Source organism: Lissotriton helveticus, chromosome 10, assembly GCF_964261635.1.
Source record: "Lissotriton helveticus chromosome 10, aLisHel1.1, whole genome shotgun sequence".
NCBI classification, from domain to species: domain Eukaryota; kingdom Metazoa; phylum Chordata; class Amphibia; order Caudata; family Salamandridae; genus Lissotriton; species Lissotriton helveticus.
The window spans coordinates 914,758,039-914,784,315 of record NC_136071.1 but is presented as its reverse complement, the minus strand read 5'-3'; the positions used below and the strand labels follow the sequence as shown (position 1 = coordinate 914,784,315).

Genomic DNA, 26,277 nt, shown 5'->3' with positions numbered 1-26,277 from the left:
GCTGGTAAGTGGCACCCCCATTCTTCCCTTCGCTGTGTTTGAAAGTATGCCCTTTGAGGATTACAACCTGTGCTCCTTGTGTCTGAGAGTGCGATATACCAAGAAAACTGCTTTGGTCTGTAGTTGCGCTATTGTGTGCAAGTGTAACGTACTGCCCACTGGCTATGAATTGCACATGGGTGTCATGTTTCCATAAGTTACTGTGCACATCTTTCTGAGTCCGTGCAGATGTAACATACTATGCCCGGAAACAGTGTAGCCCTGAACGGTCATGTAGGGTTCTTGTGCTGCCAGTAAACCTGTGTCTAACTGGGCATGGGTAGACTGGTGCCATGCGTAGTGTGTGTGTCCTGTATTGTCCAGGACATGTGTGTAGCAGCACATGACACGCGGGTGCAATATGCATTTTAGTCCCTTTGTAAAGCTGTGTAAGGGTATCGGGGGGGCCATCATGGATTCATGATGTAAGTCATGAGGGGGTGACACCATGAGTTACCCGCACTGGGTGACACCAACCCTAGTGACGCCACTGACTGGGGGTGAGTGTCTGAAAAGTTTCAGTGCTCCGTCCATCATCTCCTTGTGTTTGCTTTGTGAAACAGATGCAGCACAGGCAAGTGAGTATTCCAAACTGTCACTGATCAGACAATTTGAAAGTACGTGTTAATTCAGCACACATATCGATTCTAGAAGAGTAGAGAAACAAAGCAAATTCACACTGTTTCAGAAAATATGACATTTCTGTTTGGTTTACCTTATACATGACTGGCGAGCCCAAATATTTGTTTCCCTGAGTTTTTTTTTTATTTTAGGCATAGCAGAAATACTTACAGGGCACAATAGATCTCACCTCAGTCAGTACTGAAATTGTACTTTCTCTGTCAGTCACTAACATTTATAAACACTGAATAGTTCCACAAACACAAGAGTTCCCAAACAACAATGAGAGGAAACGTTTCAAAATAAACTAAAAAGAAATGCCTATGAAAGTGCAACACATGATTTATTTTTTATGTTTGAAAACTAAATTATAGAAGACACATTAACACTTCTACTAAAAACGTAAACCTGCATGCAACAAGAACAATTTACAAAACTGTCAACTATTAGTAAATTCCCTAGTATTTATCATATGGGCTGCTCTGTATAGTTTCCTTAGCACTGGTCTATGAGCAATTTTAATTACGCCGAAGTAATCAGAGTAATTTTGATAATTCCCCTTCACTCTTTCATGCGGAATTACCAATAGTAATGCAATAACACTCCCTCACGTATTTAAGAGTAATTTGGGTGAAAACCCCTACTGTGAGGGCACATTTAGCGAGTGTGAGAGACATCTCACGCTGCTATTCATGTTCTGTAGCACTTAGCAGTAGTTTAGCGCAAAATCCAGGCTTGCATTTATTTAAGAAGCAAGGGAGCATTTTGCGCTACGAGATGGTGCTAAATGCAGGAGTAAATTGGAGGAAAGTCCTACCCCAAGAGAATATTTAGTGAGCATGAGCAACTGCTCACACTGCTATCCATGTTCTGTTGCATATTGGATGAGAGAGGCATTTTTTCTTTGTAAAAAGTGTGCTAAATGCAGAATAATGCTTTTTGCCGAATTCTGCGAAATCTTGTGATGTTACTAGATAATTCCATGCGATTACAGTACACTGAATTACACAAGTAATACCAACCCATAGTATTCCCACCTTGTTTAATGTCATGGTGACTTTTAATAATGGATAAACATTTCAATTTTAGGCACCAAAATTGCACCATTTACAAGTGTTGTCATAAGATCATTGAACACTGCAAATGAGTTTTGTACATCTTTATGTTCTTTATTGATTAAACATGTCATATTTATTCTCTGTATTTCAAGAACTAATTTCGCAATGAGAGATGTAATTTATTGATCTACATATATATTCTATGCATCTATATTAAGGAGCTCTAATAATGGCTCTGTAGTTATAATTCAGCCTCACATTCGTTGGAAAATATAGGGGTATACTATCAAGGGGTTTATCTCCGCTTTTTTGGCTTTAAAAGCCAAGAAAGCGGAGATAAAATTATCTCCCTATTACCAAGCTGTCGCTAACACCAGTTAGTGACAGCTAATAGGAGATAGCGACCATCTTGGGCCCCGCTTTGCATGTCAGTGATATTTATCACTAATGACATGCAAAGTGGGCGTGCCAAGATGTTAGCGACTGGAAACAGTCGCTAACATCGCTATCTCCTATTACCAACTTTTGGAGATATTCGAGCTAAGCGCGAATATCTCCAAAAGCTAACACCTGCCCTGAGCAGTTCTTCACCATGTTATCCAATGGGAGGTGGATAACATGGCTAAGAGCATTTGCTCGATAATGCATGAATATCGTTGACTTTTCAGCGATATTCATGCATTGCGGCCGTTTTTTATCGCATTTGCGATAAACCTTGCTAATAGCAAGGTTTATCTGCGATAAAAATCGCCGATGTGCGGCGATAATTTTTGTCTCTAAACAAGTTAGAGACAAAAATTATCGCTAGTTGTTGGTAATATACCCCATAGTTTTTTGTTGCTTAGAACTTTGATGCCATTTGAAAAGTCTGCACATTTTCTATTGATAAAATTACCCAAAGATGACTTCACAGATTTATGGCATATTTGGCATGAAAGTAAAATTATACACAGAGAGTGTGCTTAATGTGGTTTCGCGTCCAGTTCGCTTGCTAAGTAGTTTTTGAGCTATTAGCATTTGGCAAATGTGTCACTACACTACAGTTTTATTAATCTTTAAATGATTTAATTTATCTTTGTTATATTTTTTGGGCAGTGATCAATGTGATAATTTCAAATATTTCTCTGCAGCCTTGGTGATTATCCGTGGTTATACAACAGTTCTGTTGATCAGTGGTAATTTCATACTTTCTGTGTGTTGCAGGTGATTGGCTGTGGTTGGATAACAGTGCTGTTGATTACGTAAATTGGAAAGAAAGCTCGGGACAAGACAGTAGCCGGCAACAAGTATTCATAAGATCATCATCACAAGAATGCATTTCATTTAGTGCTGAAAATGGTGAATGGCTCAAGACACGCTGTTCTAATTTCTACTATTATGTCTGTAAAAAGAGAAAGGGTAAGTAATATATATCAATTTAAAAAAACAAGCTCATGCTTGTGCACATGAATTGTGTATACTAATTACAGTTTTGTGCTTTACAACTTGCAGACTATTAAATGATATATGTTTGGTTTCACAAAATATAATATTATGTAATGTAATGTAATGTAAAAAGAACTTATAAAGCGCAACTAACACCAGACGGTTTCTTGGCGCTGGGACATAGAGAAAAACAGACAATCCATGGGGCTGAGAGGGATTAGTTATAGGCGTTGCGAAACAGGTGGGTTTTTAGGAGAGACCTGAAGTGGGTTAGGGGGGAGGCCAATCTCACGCCTAGCGGGAGGGCATTCCAGAAGGACGGGGCAAGGAATGAGAACCTCAGTCCTCCCTGTCTTTTACGTTTGAAGGTCGGGATCTGGAGTAAGGCCAAGTGGGCGGAACGGAGATTGCGGGACGGAACGTAGGGGTGCAGTAGTGAGGAGATGAACAAAGGGCCTGTGCCGACAAGGGACTTAAAAATAATGCAGCCCAGTTTGGACTTACACCGCTCAGAGACAGGGAGCCAGTGAAGAGATTTTAAGAGAGGGCGTACGTGTTGGTGCTTGGGTTGGTGATGAATGAGCCGTGCTGCCTGGTTCTGAACCAGTTGAAGCCTCTTTAGTTGGTATGCCGGTATGCCAACATAGAAAGAGTTGGCATAATCTAACCTGGAGATGACTAACGCCAATAGGGCCAGGGTGAGTGCTTCGGTGGTCAGGAAGCGGGCAATCTTTCAGATTTTTCTCAGCTGGAAGAAGCTGGAGGACACCACGGCGTTAATCTGGGATTTCATCGTAAGGTCATTACTAATGATGACCCCAAGGATTTTTACTGAACTGACGGGTTTAGGGGGGGCCCAGCCTGGTGGGCCAAAAGGTGGAGTTCCAGGGGTTGGCCAGACCCCCGACAAGCAGCAGTTCTGTCTTGTCTGGGTTAAGTTTCAGATGGTCCGCCCCCATCCAGTCGCTAATGTGGCAAAGAGTGGTTTGGAAGTTGTCGATTGACCGGTCAGTGGAATTGATATCAAAGACGAGCTGGATGTCATCCGCGTAGTTGAACGCGGTGACACGGCTGCCTTGTAAAGAACGAATAAGGGGGGTGAGGTATAAATTAAAAAGAAGGGGGGATAAGGAGGAGCCCTGTGGGACGCCACAGGTAAGCTCAACCTCGTCCGCAGAGAACCGAGAGAGTTGAACCGCCTGGCGGCGGTTGCTCAAGAAGGAGCGGACCCAGGCCAGGGCAGAGCCCCGGATGCCGGCCTCTCCGACACGGGCGACCAAGATATCATGGTCGACCGTGTCGAAGGCGGCCGACAGATGCAGGAGCACCTGAACCTGGCTGATGTTGGAGTCCGCTCCTCTCTGCAGTTCCTCCATGACTGAAAGTATGACCGATTTAGTAGAGTGGTTGGGTCTGAAGCTGGCCTGTTGGGGGGCGAGGAAATGAGAGTCCTCGATAAAGGTGTTCAGGGTGTTAGTCACATGGGACTCAAGGACTTTGCTGAGGTAGGGGAGAAGGGAAATGGGGATATATTAAGAGAACATCTGGTGAGTCTTCAAAAAATTTTGAAAATGCATTGGTGTTCATCAATCCGTGCACTGCATGAAATGTGAAACGTGCTCACTATCAAAAATCAGTGCAAAACGAACTAGAGTATGGTTTTATACAGCACCTTATTGTATCCTGCACTTATTAAAACACCAATCTGATATAATTATTTTGGGTAAACGAATATAGATTTGTTTCCAGTTCTATTTAACTTTGGTAAGGTTTTAAATTGATCTCAGTTACTGAGTAGTATCTTTCACTGCCTTCTCTAGCTTAGATGTAACTGGGCGTAAGTATTTTTCGGTGTTCTTTTTCTGATAAGGTTTGTAAATGTTGCCAACCACTTTCTTGCACGGTCTTTATCTGAGGCAAACAAAGATGCAATGTAGGCATTTCTGCTCCATCAGAATCTCTTCCAGTGAGTTGTTCAGAAACTAAAAAAAAAACTTACTCTTAAATTAGGAATGTAATCAGTGAGTCTGACCTCGTTTCTGAATACATTTAGTAAATTCGTAGTTATGGTCCCAGATAGCACGAACTCTATTTCCCTTTGCATTTAGCTCCCAGTTTAAAATTACCGGCCATGAGGTGGCTGGGCCTGCTCATAAACGTAGAGAGCAGACAGTAAAGTAGATGCACAACTAAATCAACTATGAAATGGAATCAACAATGACTGAAAGAATGGTGATACCTTCTTGAGTTTCAAATGACTGCACTTCCCTATAGAACAGAAGGAACATTTTAATAATTACAGCTCCATAGCACAGGGACATATTGTGAGATTCCCATAAGTTTTTGAATACTTTTCTGATATACTTCAACATGGTTGTATGATGGAACAATGCATGCCTCAACAACAGATTCCTGAACCACGCGGTTTTAACCACTACCGCGTCTTTACCACGCACACCTTTACCATGCATGCCTTTACCAAGAAATTTCATGGTAAAGACATGATTGGTAAAGGGACATGTGTGGTAAAGATCACACCCCTGCCCCTTTGCACTGAGCCTTAAATTTCAGCCCTCCTGCAGTCTATCCAGCCCTATAAACTACCAACCCCCTATCCTGATCCTTAAAACCCAAACCCCCTAGCCCCAAAACCTACTCGAACTCGAGCCCCCCTCCCTAAGCCCTAAAATTAGCCCCACCTCTCCCCAGCCCCAGTAAAACTGCCCTCTCGGTTTGAAAATTGCCCCTTTCCTGTCCCCTGACCCGAGCCCTAAAACTCAGGCCCCTAAAAAGGACTCAGACCCCAGCCTCCATCCCTGAGCCCAAAAACCAGCCCCATCCCCAAAAACCTACCCCCACTTCCCTCCTGCCCAAGCCCAACTGCCCCCTTGGTCTGAAACCTGCCCCTTTCCGGTCCCCTGCCCTGAGCTCTAAAACTCCTGACCCCCCCAGCCCTGAAAACTACACGACCCCCAGCCCTGAAAACTACAAACTACCCCCACCCCTCAAATCCTCACTTACTTCACTCTGTTGCGTACTCTCCCGAAACTTCCTCTTACTGCTTCTGCTAGCCAGCCAGCAATTAGATTGCACACATGCCATAACCACGCACATGTGTGTTTAAGGCATATGCGTGGTTAAGCTTGCAATGTCGAATACGCATGGCTGAGGCTGCTGTGTTCCGACTGTTTCCCCTTCAACTCACTTCAGGCAAGATAAGATAAGACAAACTAGATAGTTGTTAAATGCCAAAATGCATATCACCAAGTCAACTTAGCTTTCCAGAGGCAGTAGCGAGGAAATCGCAGAAACGGAGCAAAGAAGCTTTACAACTAACTGCACTAGAAAGGATGCAAGAAACTACATTAAAGGAACTTACCATGATCAAGGTGTTAAATCGGTGAAAGCGATGTCAACGTATGCCATAATATATATACACATCACAATGTCAATATTGGTAAATACGATATCGATGTACACCATGATATATCAGAGTGGCCTGTGCAGGTACAAGTGGTGGGACGGTGTGGGGGAAATTGACAAACAAAACTGAGGGAAAATTTTAAAAATAATTAATTTACCGCATCGTCGTCTGTCGAATCCCTACTCACCCCACCCCACCGCTCTTACCTGCACTGGTTGCTCCTATGATATATGCACACAGAACAATGTCAATACCTGTAAATACGATGTCGATGTATGCCATGACAAATGAATGCATGATAATGAGAATGTCAGTTAATAATTAATTTACCGCATCGTCGTCTGTCGAATCCCTACTCACCCCACCCCACCGCTCTTACCTGCACTGGTTTCTCCTATGATATATGCACACAGAACAATGTCAATACCTGTAAATACGATGTCGATGTATGCCATGACAAATGAATGCATGATAATGAGAATGTCAGTTAATGCGATATCAATGACCGCCGTGTTATATGTATAAGTAATAACAAACTTGTATCATTGCTGTCAGATTCATCCAAGAAGACCTCTGCATCAACCTTGAGTCAGAGATACTTGGTCAGACAGGCGCTGTGACCCATTCCCAAGCCTACCAATTGATAGCCACAGATGGGGTTACACCTAGCCCGAAGACAAACGTGCAAACAGAGAAAACCAAGATCAATTCCACGGATAGGCAGCTACACCACAATAGGTCCGAGGAGATTGGCCCCGATAAAACACGTTTGGCCAAAGGCACACGTTCCCAAAATACCACAAAGTCAGATGCCACATGTAGTTAGAAACACTCAGCCAACCAAAATTCAGCACGCACAGTACACGCAGTGATCACATGCTCCCCATGCTGGATGTCCGGACACATACACAGTAGCTCACATTGAGTCTTTACAAAGTCGAGAGCCACCTGTGCCCTTTATCAGATGGCTTAGTTTATGGTTTATGACTAGGCATGGATTTACGTGCTGTACAAGAATGAGTAATCAGTTTATTGCACTTCAAGCCCTGTATAAAATGCCAGCCAAAACCTCTGTACATCAAGACAGACTTCAGACATGACTCTGTTGCTGCTCTCTTGGCCGTTGCATTTAATTAAACCAACTTGTATCTATTTTTCCAAACGCCTCACGGTAAATTCATTTCCGAGCAACAAAGGGATAGGTCTCATTAGTAGAAGAAGTGACATCAAGGATGGCCACAGAAGTACAGTTGATAAGAAGTCACATCTTTTAATACATGACATAACTGAAGTGTGACTGTCCACTGTCGAACAGAAGCTAGAGGAATAGCATGACTGGAGACAAGCTCATTTGGACCTCCGATAGCGCATGAAGGTTGAAGCCATTAGGATAATCTATATCTTTTAGGTGTCCCACCGAAATCCACAGTAATAATGAGAGGGGACTGAGGCATAGTTCTGGATCCATTACTGGATAGATCAGGGCAGCCTTATTTAAGGAGACACAAAGACAGATGCCCAAGACCACTTTACTGATCACACAATAGTAGAACCATGGTGATTACCACGCTCAACTAATAGGGATAACAAATTTTTTGATAACTTTGAAGATATTGAATAAGGTGATGGATACGGCTATTATTCCGAACAGCATGTCCAACCATTACCTAATTTGATTACAATTTGATGTAGACATGCTAAGACCACCAGTATGTCCGTGGAGGTTAAATGTGCAAGGATGTAACACTGAATATTTCCCTCATGAAATGGGAACAAAAATGAAGGATCGGTGTCCTCAGTGCAAACATTGAGGGTGGACAGAAAGCATATGTGAGAGGTGGACTAGTAATGAGATACTCAGCTTTAATTAAATGCAAAGCTAAGGAAAAACAAATACAAGAAGAAACAGAGATGGGTGATCTTACCCATGACTATAGCAACTCACTACGGGATGCATTAATAGGCAGCTGATATATGAAAAAATAGTAATTTAAAATGTTTTAGACATCTAATGCTGAATACACAGATGCTCACCTACAGCAAATACAGTATGAACAGCAAGAACAGCCTGTAATCTATTAGTATGAGCATTAAATTAAATGTAAAGCATGAACTTGAGTCCAGCTGTAAAAGAAGGTAATGGACAACTGATCACCAACCAAATAGAAATCATGAACACCTTTAATAAACTCTGTAGTGATCTCTGTCTCTCTGAACATGACACCACTGAAATTGTCCACTCAGAGAAGATAAAAAGCTACCTTCAGTGGGAGAAATATATGAGAAAGAAAAACAATATTAATAGATGAGATGGCATTAGGAAAGATGTGAAGGGAGAATAGTCTGCCTTCTTGAGTTCTATTAGATTAAAAAACGAAAGATAATTTCCTTACTGCATGAGTTATATAAAGAGGCTCAGTAAAAGAGACAATAGCTTCTGAATTCAATAAATAGGGAATTTCTGTGATCTTGAACAATAAGGAGACATTGTTATGTAGCAGCTATAGACCAATAGCGCTTATTAATGCAGAGATGAACATCTTAGCTAAAGTTTTAGTGAAAAGATTTAAGAGGTATATAATTCAGACTTCACAAATTGGGTTTTTCACTAATTGACCCTCTAATGTCCATGTACTGACTTTATAGCCTATAATATGGCAAGTATGAAAGGAGAAGAATGACACCATAGCCATGTCATTAGAAGTGAAAAAAGTTTTTGAGCATATGGAATCGACGTAGTTTAATATTGAGGCAAAAATGGACAGAGAAGCAGACTTTTAAGGGAAGTAAAAGGGCTGTATACACATTTAGGGGGTGATTCCGATGCAGACAGGAATGGCTCCGACCGCCGGTTGGAGCCCTCCTGCCCTCATCGGAATCTGCTGTTCAGATTCCTTTCTGACTGAGCCATTCTGACATGCTTAGTCAGAAAGGAATCTGACTCGCTTTTCCTGATGGCTTCCGACGCCCGTCAGCTATCTGGAAACCCTTCAGTACTCCCCAGGCCTGCTCTTTCTGGCCGAGAGAGTACGATGGCAATTTCCCACTGCCTTTTTGTGCCGGCCTTTCCCACACAGAAAGGCAGTGGGAAACTGTCTTTGAGGGCCCCAGCAGGGCCACCATGGGTGCAAGGCTTCCGAATGGCATCCTAGGGCACACCTATGGTGCCTCCCTTTTGATCCTTGCACCCGGTGGCAGGCACCTTGGGGTGCCTCCCACGGGGTGCAGGGAGGAACTGCACCTCTGCGCTTTACAATGTGGGCATGCATTGTGTTCGGAATGCATGCTCCCATTGTTAAGTATAGGATTGCGACCATACAGGGTTCAGTCGCATCCTACTTGCAGGTCTGGATAACAAGTTTGGTTCAAGTTCTTGCCCGATGTCGGACAGACTCTGGCCCTTCCAACATCAGTATTGGCCCCTAAGTGGTGAATGTCAGCAGCAGAGGTTTTATTTCATCACCCTTTAAAGTATAAAGGGGATCTAGATTAGGATTCCTGCTCTCCCACTTCTGTTTTACTAGCCCTGCAACAGTGGCGACTAGACAATCCCCCTTGATAAAAACGATACAGAAAACTGTAGGGGAACAAAATGCACTGCTAAATGCAGTGATGTAATGGTGACAATGGAAAACCCAGCTACATTGATTCCATGGCTTGTCCTTCTATATTTTAGGAATTTTCAGGCAATAATGTTTAGAAGAACACATGCGAAGTGTTGTCATTCACAGCAGGCATGATCAGGAGCTCATTAGGTACTGCACTGCTCCAATTAAAAATAAATACATTGAAATATTTACAATATGGCCTCATGGACGTTTGGAAATATTAAGGCAGATAATCTATGCCCACTCCTAGATATCATCACAAGAGATTTAGACAGATAGTCTGAACTGATATTTTCATTGTGTGGAAGGATCCAAATAAATAAAATGAACATTGAACATAGACTCAATATTTTAGCAATGGGTCCACTCAAGATACCTACAAAGTTACTGAAAACTATGGCAACTTGAATAAAATAATGTACGTAGGGCCTTCTAAGTTTAGGCTTAAAATGCCAAAATCATACGCCTCTACAAACTCAGGAGGATTAAGGCTGCCGAATACAGAATGGTATTGGTTAGTGTTAGACCCGTCAGCCTTAGGTTGGTCTTCCCCAACCTTTGTGCCTTCCTGCTCCATTTTTCTGATCTCGCTTTTTATGCACTTTACCGCTGCTAACCAGTGCTAAAGTGCATGTGCTCACTTTTTAAAACATGGTGAAATTGGCTTATTTCAAATTAGCATATTTAATTTACTTGTAAGTCTCTAGTAAGGTGGTGCTAGATGTGTCCAAGGCCTTTAAATTAAATGGTACAAGTGGGCCTGCATCCCTTTATTGTGTCACCCACTTGAGTAGCCTCGTAACCGTCTCAGTCCTTCCAGCCTGTGTGGAGTTTCAAATGCCATTTCAGCTATCAAAATAAACCTTTTGCTAGGCCCAAACCTTCCTTTTTAAAACATATGTCACCCCTAGGGTAGGTCTGAACCAGCGTACAGGGCAGGGTGCAAGGTATTTATAAAGTAGGACATGTAATTTTAATTTGTGTGTGTCTTGATAGTGAAGAACTCTTAAATTCATTTATTACTATTGCAAGGCCTACTTGTCCCATAGGATAACATTGGGGTTACCTTATAATATTTCATAAGGATAATTTCCAAATGGAAACAGGTACACACTTCATGTTTGGTGTCTTTTAAATTGTGATGAAAAATCCCCCTTCATGGTAAAGCCAGATTTTAGTTTACAATTTTGAAAATGCCACTTTTAGAAATTGTAAAGTGTCCTTCCTTATCCATTTAGTGCCTTTAGCCTGTCCCTGGGTGACACAACAAGGTGTAGTTGACAGTTGGGTTTGTATTTTTCTGTAACAGCCACACACAATAGAGAGCTTAGGTGTGCCTGGATGGACCATCTCTGGCAGGATGGGGCAGCGGAGTTGGGCACAACCCTACCTACACTTGAATAGGTTGTGTCCTGCCTTCCCCACAAAGGACTTCCTACCCGTGTAGTTAGTCTGGAGCTAGGACAGGGAAGGCAGGATGTTTGAGGACTTCAAATGGAAACCTCTAGAATCTTCTCCCACCTTCTAGAGAAAGGGTACCAGGTATAAATATTAGACCTCAGACTCAACTCTTCAGTACGCTTATGGTCCTGTGGGTACTCTGTCAGGTAGGAGGAATTCTCTGCTGCTGAAAGGACTGCCTCTCTGCTAGACTGCTGCTCTTCCATGCTGAACTGCCGATTGCTGCCCTATTGCCTTGGGGGAAGGACTGGACCTGCATCTGTAAAACCCAGTACCCCAAAGTCACACTAAGGGCTAGCTGGCTGGCCTTCTGACTTGAGCCTCATCGACAGAAGTATCCAACAGCAATTAACCCAGCACCTTGACTCTGGCATCTGTGAGTCTACCTTGCCAAGTGATGCCATCCCACTCTTGGATGTGGGCCTAGGGTGCTCTACAGCCTCTATGGATCCGCAGAACTGACACATCTCATCTGCTGTGCAACTCCCAGCACAATCGACGCATTACTGCTGCTGCATGGATCTGACTCGTCACAAAGACTAGTGTTACCTTCACAGCCTGTGACCTCTCCTGAACCACCTCCGAGCAATGCATACTCAGTGCATACCCTCACATCCCTCATCGACGGCAGCCTCAACAACAACACCAAATTCCAGAATACAGTTTCACAGCTCCTTGGAACCAATGCATTGCCTTGACTGCACAGTATATCCTCAATGCTGAACTTGTCATCTCAAGTGCTTGCCTATGATCAGGACCTTCGCACTACAGACTTGCCACATCTCAGAACCAACGCATCTTTGATGCGGATCCATGCAATGCTCTGCAAACCAGGATTTAAGGTATCTTGTTCAGTGGACTTAACTTAGTCCATTTAGCCGGCACACCATTTTGGTAGACCTGAACTTATGCCTTTGTCATGGTCCAGCGCGACCAGATATCCACAGTTGACGCTTTGTGCTGTCCAGCATTATTTCCTCTGAAATGTTTGAACTTGCATATCTCCGGTCCTACCAGTCGAATTTTTGTCAATTTGCTTTTATATTATAAAAATTACTTTATTTGTCTAAGTTTATTGTGGGATCATTTGTGGTGTGTTTTCACTGTGTTACTGTTTGAAGTGTTGCACAAATACTTTACACATGGTCCCTGAGTTAAGTCTGACTGCTCGGTGCCAAGCTGCCCTAGGATTGAGGTTATCTAACTCTGCCTGGTTACAAGATTTGAGCCAGGCCTCCATTGCAAAGAATTCCAATGCAACCCTATTCTCAAATGTAGGTATTTAACAATCATAACTTTGTGTTGCAGTCCTATTTTAAAACGTTACAGCTGAAATTGAGAGTTGTTTTCATTATTCAGAACTATGTCCCAGGTTTTGTGCTGCTGCCTTTAGTTACATGAATATATTTTACAAAAACAAGGTAACCCAAGCAATCTGTAGGGGACGTTGGGTGCGAGTATTTATAAAGGAACAGAGGTCACTCACACCATGGAATTATAACTGTAATTAATACAGAAATACAATGATGTCTATGTTCATATATCCAGTGGTGTAGAAGTCCAGCTAGATTCCTTATCAATGCTGTCACTGCTTCCCGCGATTTGAGTTGCACTGTGAGCAGCCTTCTGAACTTCTATCCCGGCTCATTGTGGTGGTACAAGAGCATATGAAGTGCGTACTCATTCAGCCTTTGGGCTGAAGAGAGCAGTAAGGTCCATTTTCACCTTTTCGCCTTGTTCGGATCTTACCAAGAATAAAACCTGCATGCTTTGCTGATCTTCAATCATTACCTTAAACTGGTTTAGTGACAAATGTTTTAGGGGTAAATATGGCGATTATGAAGTGTAAGTAAAGCATGCGGTAAGGGGTGGTTGAAGGGAATACAGAAAGATCTAGATTATGTCTGTAATGAGGGACATGTCCTGATAAAAACCATAAAACATTAGCATTGCATGTTTAGCATTTATATTTCAAATCAAAGTAGCATAATTGCGATTGAAGAGTAGTATACTGCTCTTCGGATTAACCTTTTTATTTTTGTTCCTTCATAGTTCTTGATCCAACTACGAAGCCTTCCGTTCCCGAAGGTAGGGTTCATATTATAATTCAATTATTTTAGTGCAGCATTTTATGCCCATTTTTAGGTTGAGCCTGGGCAGCCCATGTGCTTCGCTTTGAGGCATGCTGTATTCAGGTATGGACTTAAAACTCCGCCCATTTTCTGCGCCACTTTTGAATTGGCTTCTGTTACTGTTGTTTCTAAATGGTTGCTTTTGATTCAATAATAGGCTTAGTAGTCCCTCCTAGTTTCACCATGTCTGCATTTGTATCCTCCCATGAGGACTGGACTTTTTGCTTGTGTTGTTACACGGTCTGTTTTATCTACAGTCTGTGAGCACTATTTTCTTTAATGATTTTCCCCTATTGCAGGCAGAAAGTGCTTTCCTGTAACTGTGTCCACTCTGCCTCCAGGTGCCGTGCTACGGTTTCAGTACAGTGGCCACTTTTATATTTTTATTCACAATAGGGCCTACTTAACAAACATATGTATTTTTTGGGTAAAAGTGCCCCATACCGCGCTTTCACTTTAATGGCAGCTGTGCACCTTTATTTAGACAAGCTGGGTCTAAAGAAAGGGGCACGGCCACATTAAAGTGAAAGCGTGGCATGGGGTGTTTAAACAAAACAAAAATACATTTGTTTGTCACGTTGACAAACAAATGCTTTTTTTTGTAAAAATGACCCATACACGGCTCGTCTAAAGAAAGGGGCGCAGTCGTCATTAAAGTGAAAGCACGACATGGGGTGCTTTTACAAGCATTTGCAATGCAATAGGTCCTGCATTTGCGGGAGTTTAAGCTATTGGCATTGTAAATGACAATGCCTTTTGTTCATCTGTTTTAAAAATCAACACATAAATAAAAGACATCGTCATTTACAATGTCAATAGCTCAAACTCTCGCAAATGTGAGACCTATCGCATTGCAAATGCTTGTTTTCAATCGTCTTAACTTAACCAGCCTGTTTTATCAGTATTTGAGTCTAAAGTTACTTTTAATACGTTTTAACACGTAAACAGAAATCTTCACAACCAGGACAGAGATTGCCCTATGGTAAAGTATGGGAAAAGTTTTAAATGTTTATTAAACTTAAAATTAAAAAACGAAAAATATTTTGTTAAATATTATGTTAAGTTATTGTTATATTGTTATTTTGAATGTAGAACAGATTAAAACAAGCATTTGCAATGCAATTGGTCTTGCATTTATGAGACTTGAGCTTTTGGATTGTAAATGACGCAGGGCCAGATGTATGACGGCTAAAATAGCGCCTCACAAATGGCGAATCATTTCAGACTCGCAATTTGTGAGGCGCTATTTAGGATGTACAGCAGTGTATTAGTGATTCCCAATGGGGTCGCAAATGGAGAGGCTCATGAATATTAGTGAGCCTCTCGCAATTTGCAACCCCATTGGGAATGGCAGGCACTCTCAAGTGTGGTGGCCTGCTGGCCTCAGCAGGCCACCATGTCTGGGACTGCTTTTAAATAAAGCAGTTTTTTTTAAATGCAGCACGTTTCCCTTAATGGAAAACGGGATGCATTTAAAAAAAAGAATTCAAAGTTTTCGTTTCATTTTTTAAGAGCTAAGAGCAGGCAGTGGTCCCTGAAACCTCTAACTGCCCTTAAAAAATATTTTCCCCTGCGTTTGCAAAGAGGAAGGGGTCCCCTGGGGACCCCTTCCCTTTTGCGAAACCATTACCACCTTCTTGAAGAAGGTGGTAATTTGCGAGTGTTTTGCACCCGCAATTGTGGACACAAAACAGTCTTACATAGGGTTGCACTTGCTATTAGGAAGGGAACTCCTAATAGTGTTAGGAGAGAGCGTGTCCTGCCTGCACCAGCATGCAGGACAATGCTATTTGAGAAAATAGGGCTCAGAGGCTGTAATTAAAGCCTACAGAGCAACAACACACGCAACAGGGGGTGTCACCATGGGAGGTTACTAAATGAGACAAGGCGGTACTAAGGAGGGACTACTAAGCCTTTTGACCAATGAACAGCATCAGTTTACAGTGGACAATGACATAAGTCAATGGAAAATGAGGGCGGAGAGTGGGTGGAGCTTCAAGTCCCCACCTCAATACAGCATGCCTCACAGAGCAGTGCATCCTCGGCCCAGGCACGACCTAAAAAAGCTACAGCACTATTAACTTGTTTTGAATGAAATATTTAATTAATTTAAATATATTGAATTACATTACAATAATGTTGTTGTTTGTCTATAGGAATGGGCTTACTCCTTTGAGGGCAGGTACATGCCACTCCCCAAAGCTCTCATAAGCCGTTCTAAACCACTCCCCCGTCACTCCTACATTTACTACTAAAATGTAGGTGAACATGTGCAGAGATCTCTGCAGTCAGAAAAGTGATCTCAGCATATAAAAGGTTATAGAGGGGGAGACCTCTCCATATAGGTTAGTAGTACATTGATAGTACTATTGTGGTACCCTCTAAACATCCTACGATTACATTTTGTGGCTAGCCCCCAAAATAATTGGCATATCAGGCACCTACATTTTCATTGGAGAAGCTGTCAGTGCTGAGTATCCAGTATGCTGTGAGCTGGACAGGCAGGAGGCCATGAATGATGTCTCAGTCATCAAGGAGAGTGAAATGAAAGCGCCGAGTCTACCTTAGTGGTGGTAAAGCATGTGTCACAATGGTCCCTTGTAAATTGTGGAACTTGAGTATCATCACTCTACACAGATCCTTCCTTTTTGACTTTTCTATAGATACCTCAGAAACAAACAAAGGTGATGTGTAGAATACTTTCACTCCAGCAGGGACAGTCCTACCTGAACTATCAAGCCAGTCCCACTCTAAATTGGAACATAAGCAAGCCCAGGCCTGTTTCAGCCTACTTAGGCCCTCTTCAGTGCGGGAGTTGCCTCAGTCACGTGGCACAGTAAGAATGAAACCCATGTATAAACATACCCATTGCAGTTAGGGCATCACATTAAGAACCTCAATCTTCTGTCTTCTGTCTCATGCCCCTTATTGCGTCATATGTATATCTAATGTTGTTTCTCTAAGTCAATGAAAGTTATCTTTTTTTTCCAGCAAAGAAAATTGAAGAAGCTCCTGCACCTTCCCATGGCACAGCTGGAATTGTAGTTGCTGTGGTACTACTTATAATGGCAGGAACTTTCCTTTCAGTTTATTTCTTCTACAAACGGAAACCTAAACATCTGATATCAGACAATAATTTTGACAACACAATGTACTTTGACGGTGATGCTGGTCCAAGCACCAGTGATACAAAAGACCTTGTGAACAACATAGAACAGAATGAGCATGCTATCATATAGTGTGACACTATTGTGGAATAATCTTGAACATGCTAAGGGATAATGCTGACTGTGATCAAAATACACATCTGTCAGTAGAAGGTCAGGCATGGCATGTGACATGATTACCAATTTAATGCTGTGAGTGAGCTGGACTGCAAAGTAAAATGTATATGGTTTCAAAAATATAGCATAAAAGTCCCTACTGAAATTGGAAAGAAGCTACATTTTGTAGAGGTGTAGTCGTTACAATTTAATAATGTGGAACTACAGCTGTGAAATAGAAATGAAACCAAAAGCTTGCAGAGCTTTCAAAGTAAATGTGGAAGAAACACATATGTGCATAAGTACTTACATCCATTATAACCATGAGAAAAAGGCATGTAATTCACAAAAGGAAAGTAGAAGTACCAATTACTTGTCTAAGTGTGACCTACTCATGAGCAATTGTCATCTTATTTAAAAAAAAAGGCAGACATCTGCACAGCCATAGCATGTGTCTAGAACTACCAGAGATTTCTGATTTTTTATAATGCATAAATCCACCAGATGTGTGGCAGGGTAAACTATAATGTTACAAATGTCTCTTACATATGCTGGATGATCATAACACATTGTGTGCATACTAATGCAAACTTCAGGAAATCTGCAAATCTAGGATGAGGGTTTCCAGTGAAATGTCAAAGTTTCTTTTTTACCCCCCCACCAGCTAAATCATTTTCCATGTGAAGACTTCCCTTCCATTACAGTTCTGCAGAAATGGGAAGATGAGTGTGAGAAAAAATAAGCACATTTGTGGAATGCCCACAAAGCTATGAAAGTGTGACTGTTCACCCCATTTGCTATGGCCACTCCCCTGCAGGAACAAACTTCCTCACCCCCTATTTTATGTTATGTTATGTTGATTTGTATAGTGCACTACACACTGAGAGGGTATCCAGACATTTGAGCAGGTGTGTGGTCCCCAAGGTGCTTCTGCAAAGAGCCAGGACTTCAGCTTCTTGTGGAACCTTAAGAAGCTAGGAGGAGGCTCTTATATGTTGAGGGATATCATTCCATGTCTTGGATGTGATGTAGGAGAATGAGCGGCCTTGAGATTTGCTTTTGTGAATGTGGGGAATATGTGTGCGCGAAAATGAGGCAGAACGTAGGTGTCTGGTGGGTTAGTGAAAATGTAAGCGGCTGTTTAGGTATTCTGGTCCTGCGTTGTTTAGGGCTTTGTATGTTTGTGTGAGAAGTTTGAATTGACTGCTCTTGTGAATGGCGAGCCCATGAAGCTTCTTGAGGTGCGGTGTGATGTGTGTGCAATGTGGGAAGTCGAGTATGAGGCTGAGGGAAAGTCCCTGTGGGACTTCGCATATCAATTTCTTGGCCTTTGATGTGAATGGTGGCAGCCTTACCTTTTGGATTTTTCCAGTGAACAAGGAATAGATCCATTTGAGAGAGGATCCTTGTATGCCAATCTTGTGGAGTCTTCTCATGAGAGCGCTATGGGAGACAGTGTTAAAGGCATGCTTGTTTGAACTACTATGCTTGTTGGGTTTGATGGGTGTGAGGGAGTTCTTGATACAGTTGTTGAAGTTGTTAATGTCCTTGTCAAGGTTGCCTGTGGGGCTAGGATGATCCACGCTGAGGGTGCGTAGCCAGTCTGATTCTGCCCAAGCTGCAGCTTGGAATGCTGGTAAGGGCGTTGACTTGAGGTATGTTGATTTGGAAGTGGATGATAGAGTGTTTGGTCCATGTGAGAGGTGTGGTGGAGATGTATTGGATGCTGCCGCTTGTGGTGAAGTTGTAGTCGAGTGTGTACTGTATCTTTTGGTTCAGGGACAAGCTGGGCGAGTCCCATGTTGCTCAAGCTTTCGAGGAGTGCTGTGGAGCTGGGGTTGTTCCAGTCCTCCATGTGAAAGTTTAGGTCACCAAGCACAATGTTGGCTCTCAAGTCGATGGTGAGCAAAGTGACAAAGTTAGTGAGGAGGTTGGTAAAGGTGGGTCGTGGTCCGGATGGTTGTTAGGCGAGAGTTCTGTTCAGGGTGAAGTTTTCATCTAACGTAGAAGAACTTCTTCAGGCACAGGCGATATTTCTGCACAGAAAGGTCTATGGATGCTGACCCAGTGAAGTTTTATTTTACATGCATGGATGCAACTTATGAAAATAACCCACTAAAACTAAGTGGCTTTAATTCCAGATATATTCAAGAGTGATAATAGGCAAGCAGTACGACTGATGCCATACCACAAAGGGGGAAATTCCAAGGCATGTCACAAAATAGAAGTGCACATCTTCGCTATTTTTCCTTTTAGTAAGGTGCACCTGTTGGAGCATTGCTTACTTTGAGAACTTTATCTCAGCACTTCTATGGATTTTTTGAGAAATACTAAAAAATTATATAAATATCCCTAGTGTCAGCATAGGTCTTTTTTAGCTAGACCTGACTGAAAAGATGGGCCAGAGATAGCCTCAAGCACTTAGGAGAAGAGAAAAAGTTACTTTCAGGATTTTTGTAACTCAGTTTGTTCAAGCATTGGGTACCATACGGCTGTTATGAGGCAAAATCTAAGGCTAAGCTAAAATCTTCCAGGTAATGCCAATCAGAGATAGGATGCCTCAGTTTAGGTTTGTCGGAACACCTTGTTAAGATATTTTGTAGGATTCAAAAACCTTTGAGCAGAATACGGTGTCAGCAGTGGTTAATATAGTTTACACTGTCATTGAATTGGGCCAAGGATTCACCAGGTCAAGCAAAATGAAACAGGAATCTTCTTCATGTTTTGTTGATTTCTCATCCAAAAATAAGGCTCAGCTTAACCCCATCGACGCTCATGACGAGCTCAGCTCGTCATGGGGTACACCTCTTGTACGCTCAAGACGAGTTGAGCTCGTCATGAACAATGGGATTCTGCATTCTTTAGCGCACAGTGGGAAAATGCGCCGCACCAATGCGATTAATGAAAAGGATCTCTCACACCCAGAAAATTACAATACTGATTGCCTTCTGACCCAACACAAAACTTAAGACCTTGCTAACAAATATTTGTCCTACCAGTTCCACATTCCCCAAAACCTCAATGGATAACGATGGGGCGGCTAAGCTCTCTTGTCACACTTCTTGAGAAATGTAAAAAAGCTCCAGATTTTACTTCCTGTGCCGAAGCTCATTCTTCTGCTGCTAGATCAAAACAAGTTCTGCAATCAGTCAAAGAAATGGAGGGACGTCAATCACTGTTCATGGTTCCAACATTGTATTGCTGTTTCACCAGAGAACAATGGGAACTAACAGCTAGAGATTTTCACATATTATTACCCTTCCTACAGGCTTCCTTGACACAGGACACTCCCACAAGAAGTCATTGGCATGTAAGATAGATTTCAGAGTGACAGTTCTTGCCAAATGAATGCATATTATAGGTGCCTGTCATTTCGGTTGTCTATTGGTACATTTGCTAGAACAGGGTCTCCAACCTTTTCTGTAGTGAAACCTACTTCTGATCAGTGAAAATCATAAGCTACTGGAGGCTAAGCAACATCTGCATTGGTACCAGACAACCCATGCCCAGCTTCACTGACTTTAAGCCTAATGTCTATAGAGCCAGATAGTATGGTTTGAATAAAATAATTTGCATAGGGGCACTGATAGGACTTCTATGTGTGTCCAGGAGTGTGTGCTTTTTGGGGAGCATGTGTGTGTGTATGATTAGGAAATATGTATATGGGTGAATGAGAGCCTATATCATGTGTACGTATGGCACAAGACAAACCTTACGCCATATATTTCACCGTTACATGTATAATACAAACATACATTTTTTTTTTTATGGGAGAAATTTAAGTGCAGAAAAATGTTTTGCAAAACTTTTCATAATATGGAAAACATTTCTGCACTTTACATTTCTCCCACTTAAAATAATGTGCAGTTATATATATGGCACTGTGTCTACCAGCCACTATAAGAAATATGTCTGCTTTGTGTAGTTTAGGTTGATATAGATGCCATAGAATTCAACATTTACATTTTTTCCTATTTCCAAGTGTCATATTTACAAACAGTAAGCATTATCCTCCCAGTGGCCTGAAGAAATGGTGCCATATGTATAACAGAGAAATACAGCCATGTATTTAAATTGGAGGAATTTAACATGAAAACCATGCTTCAATAAACATTGATATGATTGGCTTAATTAAAAGTGTAAAAAATAAATGTATACTTTATGTTTCATAGAAAGATTTTTCTTCAGTTCATATTTCTCCCATTTAAAAAAAGTGACTTCATTTGTTAGTTAAAAATATGGCACAGTGTCTACTGGCTACTGGGAGCAAGAGACTTGCTGTTTGTAAATGTGGCAGTTTGTAAAGGGAGAAAATTTAACTGAATAGTAAACTTAATCATTAAGGTAATTTTTCATTTGAATTTCTCTCTTTTTCAAAGCATTCGGAAACATAACTTTGACACTCCAATATTGAGTGGACAAAGACTTTTATTTAAGTGGTAAATACATGAATGGTCAGTTTTACACTTCTGTGCCCCAGTCTGGCTCTTAAATCTGACTGAGCACTGCTCATTAAAAGGAAAACGTGATCCTGTACTCATTTAAAAATCAACTCAAGGCTGCGAGCTACTCTGAAGGTGGCTACGAGCTACTAGTAGATCCCGGCCGACTGGTTGGAGACACCTGTGCTAGATTATAGTTATAAAAAAGAGGTATACAATTTTACACATTTTCTGCTTACATTTCATTACATTACGACACAATAAAGATTGGGGGCATCACAAAAGAGATAATAAAAAAAGTCAGAATTAAATTTAAAGGTTAATTTTAGCAATATGCTATGGACTCATTGTTTACAATGTACTCCTGCATTCATGAATTGCTGTGCCTCTGTCCAATGCTATACCTACTCATATCATCATGTACTCAGCTCAAGCTGACTGCTGCTTTTGTCCTATCTCTTCTGGCTTTAGTGGCATATTTGTATGCTCTATGACTTTTCCTGGGCAATTGAACTGTCATCTCTGAGCATTTGGAAAGTCCACCCATCACGTCAGTCATTTTGTAGTCCTGAATCATCATCATCTTCAAAAGGCATTAAAGTTTGAAAAAGACTCACAGACGTTGAAACCCGGACATTCAACCGTTAGATATAGTCCCCATCTCTGGTAGGCTCTTGTTTTCAATTCCTGATTCCTCTTGACTGTCTCTCAAGTTTATCCAGTGCTGAAGCAGCCAAAACAATCCATTGACCCTTAGCAGAACCTAATGAAATGTTAATATCCCATAGTTGTGTTTTATGTTCTTCCAAAGCCTTCCACTGTTACAAATATCCTCTGAATTGGTTGCTGTTTACAGACCACACAAGCCACCATATCGTGCCAAGAGAGTTTTAGTAGCTTTTGTTCCTGAAATACATTGTGAATAACAGAAGGTGCAAAAACTACAGCAGTTGGTTGTTTCTACCATTAAAAGTTACAGGTTGTTGAATGATTCACCATTGGATTCCAGCCATTGGTTGTTTGTAGGACTCATCTTAGTTTGAGCCCTATGGTGAAGGGTTATCTATATTGCTGGATCTAAGGTGTGCCTTGTTCTGTGGTTGGATCTCTACACCCGAATGCACAATACTGAGAATAATGTGCTAAACCTACTACTTGAAACTACTAAACCCCTCCTTATTTCTCCTTCTCAGGATCATTTCTCCACTCTGCCCTAACTTGACATCCTCTGCCACTGTCTTGGAAACACTTTAATTTGGTAGCAAGCTCTGCATTTGGTTCCTGGCCCAGTGCAGGCATTCTCTATTTATGTGCAAGTTTGTGTACTGCAAGTCCTGTTTCTGTTCTAGGAGCATGGTATATAAAGTGGACTAGGGACCTAAGTAGAGTACCAGAAGGGGAACTATATGCACTAGATTCATGAACCAGAAGCAGAAAAGCATTTCTCTTAGGCAGTGCAAATACGATGCTTTACAAAAATTAAGGAAGAAAAGCAAGGGCTAGTGGAAGGAGGCACCAATGATATGGAACAGAGGTATAGGCTAAACCCAAAAGGAAAAAAACACCTGAAGAACGATTCACTAAATGAGCTATTGGCACATTAGACACATGTTTGCTGCTAAACAATCTCCTAATGAATATGTATCGAGTAATAAACTAAATTCCATTATATGTTTATTGATTTTTTGTTTCATACAGACAGTTGTGCACATTGGTGTTCATGTTGCTTTCTCTTTAAACCACACGTTTTCCTTTTCCTTATAACTATTAACTTTCACCTCAAAATTGAAGACGACTTCCAGTCTAGTATTCTAGCAACATTAATAAGCATTTCACGGTAAAATTATACATGTATTTTCTTACGCATTGTGTCAAAAACATGTTATGCCTTAACAGAATAAAAAAAATGCATATTAATATAAAAGAGTGGCAAATAATAAATAAAACACATTGTTATTTTCTACACTGCCATGAATTTTTATTGCACTTGCTATACAATTGTTTCCATATCTTTCTGACAGCAAAGAGGGCATCTTTTGCACGTTTTACATCTCGCCAGTGTTCATCAATGTAGAAGATGTTTTGGGAATATTGGATTCTGATCATACAATGGAACATTTCATGAGCTAATCAATTCTAATTAATGTATGTTAATTATGAACGTATCTTCGAGAAATCTTACCAAAATAAATCATGTCTAAAAAAACGAAGACACTTCTGTTGTATAATGTACATATTTTACTCAAAACTGTAAAGTACTTACCACTTAATGATTCATTTCAGTTCCTAAATAAACAGAACATACTCCCAGGTGGAAAATGTATTCTGCAAAGTTCTTGGTTAATTAGTCATAAAAGTGAGGCATAATGCAGAAACGTGGAGGCATATTTGCTAGAGAAGTGGCGGAGTGTAGCGTTCGCCTCCTTGGCTTAACGCCACACTCCGCAACTTCTGAAATGCAGGATATTTACAACAATATAGTGCAGCTCTGCATTTCCCCCGCGCTAGCAGCTAGCACTAATGGGGCACCCTTGCAAGGGTGTATGTGTTGAGGGAAAGATTGTTTATGTGCACAAAGGTCTACCTTCCTGCAGCACACAGAAGTTGCAAAACGTCATTATTGTTTTTGATTATGTGCTGGAAGGGAGACTTTCCCGCACATAAACAATCACAGGCCTTTTTTGCTGTTTCTATATGTGCTACACAATGCTGCACACATGGAAACAGCAAAAACGAGGTGTAATTGAACATTTCTCGTCATTGCGACGGTTTAAGACCAGGTTTTTTCAAGGTCTTCATTTTGGAGCTGATCCATATTTATACTTCCGTTGTAAACACGGGGGCAGCGTCAAAATCAATGGGTGTTGCAGTGGAATACCCACCATGACACCCATTGGCCACTCTATTTACAAGGCAGTGTGCGATGCATTGTAAATAAGGTGAAGCACATATCGCCACAGGAACGTCACTAAAAGTGACGTTCCTGTGGCAATAGGAGTTTGTAAATATGCCCTGTAGTATGAAGCAATTACAATAGCTCATGTGTTGTTTTCTTTAATGTGAAATAAGCATTTGCAATGCAATAGGTCTTTGAGGCATTTGGCATTATAAATTACAATGTATTTTATCTAAGTGTTTTGGTGTGAAGTGTAGTGTATGTATGAACAGAGACACAGCAGCAGCACTACCTAGAGGTCTTAGAATGAGCTGCAACACTGTCTAGAGGACGTTGAATGAGGAATTACTGACAGGACCAGAGAAGAAGCTAGCAGCACTGTGTAGAGGACTAAGAATGGGAAATTACTTCTGGGAACAGAGACGCAGCAGTGTCTAGAGTACTTACAATGAGGGATTACTGACGAGACCAGAGTAACAGCTAGCAGCACTGCCTAGAGAATTTAGAACTAAGGATTACCGACTGGACCAGAGTAACAGCTAGCAGCACTGCCTAGAGGATTTAGAATGAGGAATTCTAACTGGGACCAGAGAAGCAGCTTCGCACTGTCTAGAAGACTTGGAATGAGGAATTACCACTGGGAACACAAAAGCAGCTGCAGCACTGTCTAGAGGACTAAGAATGATGAATTACCACTGGGACCAGAGAAGCAGCTAGCAGCACTGGCTAGAAGAATAAGAATGAGGAATTTCCACTGGGAACAGAGACGCAGCTACCGCATTGCCTGGAGGACTTAGCATAGGAATTACCACTGGGGCCAGAGAAGAAGCTGCAGCACTGCCTAGTGGACTAAGAATGAGGAATTACCACTGGTACCAGAGAAGCAGCTTGCAGCACTGGCTAGAGGACTAGGAATGAACAATCACCACTGGGAACAGTGATGCAGCTAAATCACTGCCTAGAGGACTGAGAATGAGGAATTACCACTGGGAACAGAGATGCAGCAGCAGCATTGCCTAGAGGCTAGTAAACACGATCATTCAAGAAATCCCCTATGTTTTATTAGAAACACATATTTTACATAAACCTTACTGTGTAATTTACATTTGAAATATTTTGATGGCTTGACTTGGGATTTAGTTTTTAGGGCTAAGGTAGATCCTCTATTTGACTTTGACATTACTGCTATGTTAATTCATTGGCTTTCCCACTGCTAGAGCCACTACGTTAACCGCTGCAGCAAATTTCCATAGAGCAGGCAGAACAGCAGCAGTGCATTTTAGCCTCTGAATGACCGAAAGGAAATGGAGTACTGGTAAAGTTAGACAGGGACGAATTAGGAAACCGCTAATGCAAAGCTGTGTAGTGCAGCAGCTAAATTCTTTACAAGAGCATGTACAAACTTGCATTACCACATACAATGAAAAACTGATAGTCTTTGTTTTAGCCAGTTGTGAGTGAGAGTAAAATTCCTTGAGCCTCCAGCAATAGAATAATCCTGTGATAAGGATTCACTAAACCAATCTATGTTTATCATGCTTTCCACCACTTTTGGCATTTGTTTCCTCCTTCTTTATTAGCTGTAAAAGCGCGGTTCACAAAGACAGTCACTTAATTAGGGACAGAAGACTTCCCTTAAAGGGTTGATAATGGAGGACTGTCTATGGAAATTTGGGACAGGGATCATCCTGTCTGATAGTAACCATTGAGAGGGACGGGTCGTGGGTTAGAGGCTATCGTGCAAATTTGTCTGACACACAGGAGAGAGAGACTATTGGGTAGGAGTGAGGCATCCCGGGAAATTACATCATGGGAAACTATTTTAAGTCGATGGTTGTATCGTGACATGTGGAAGAAACAAGGGGAGAAGAGATCGTAAGAGAAACAGAAGTCCCTATGTGGTTGACA

At 41.5% G+C, this 26,277-nt stretch overlaps 1 protein-coding gene across 1 annotated transcript in view; it reads left to right on the top strand.

Moving 5' to 3' along the window:
- The window catches only part of LOC144784639 (macrophage mannose receptor 1-like), a 949,320-nt gene extending 925,637 nt beyond the window's left edge, over positions 1-23,683 (top strand). The window contains exons 28-30 of the mRNA XM_078663568.1: positions 2,922-3,116; positions 13,689-13,724; positions 16,760-23,683. Coding sequence (XP_078519694.1) covers positions 2,922-3,116; positions 13,689-13,724; positions 16,760-17,007 — 479 coding nt within the window. The 3' untranslated portion in view covers positions 17,008-23,683. The remainder of the gene's footprint in view (positions 1-2,921; positions 3,117-13,688; positions 13,725-16,759) is intronic.
- Positions 23,684-26,277: the final 2,594 nt, after the last annotated feature.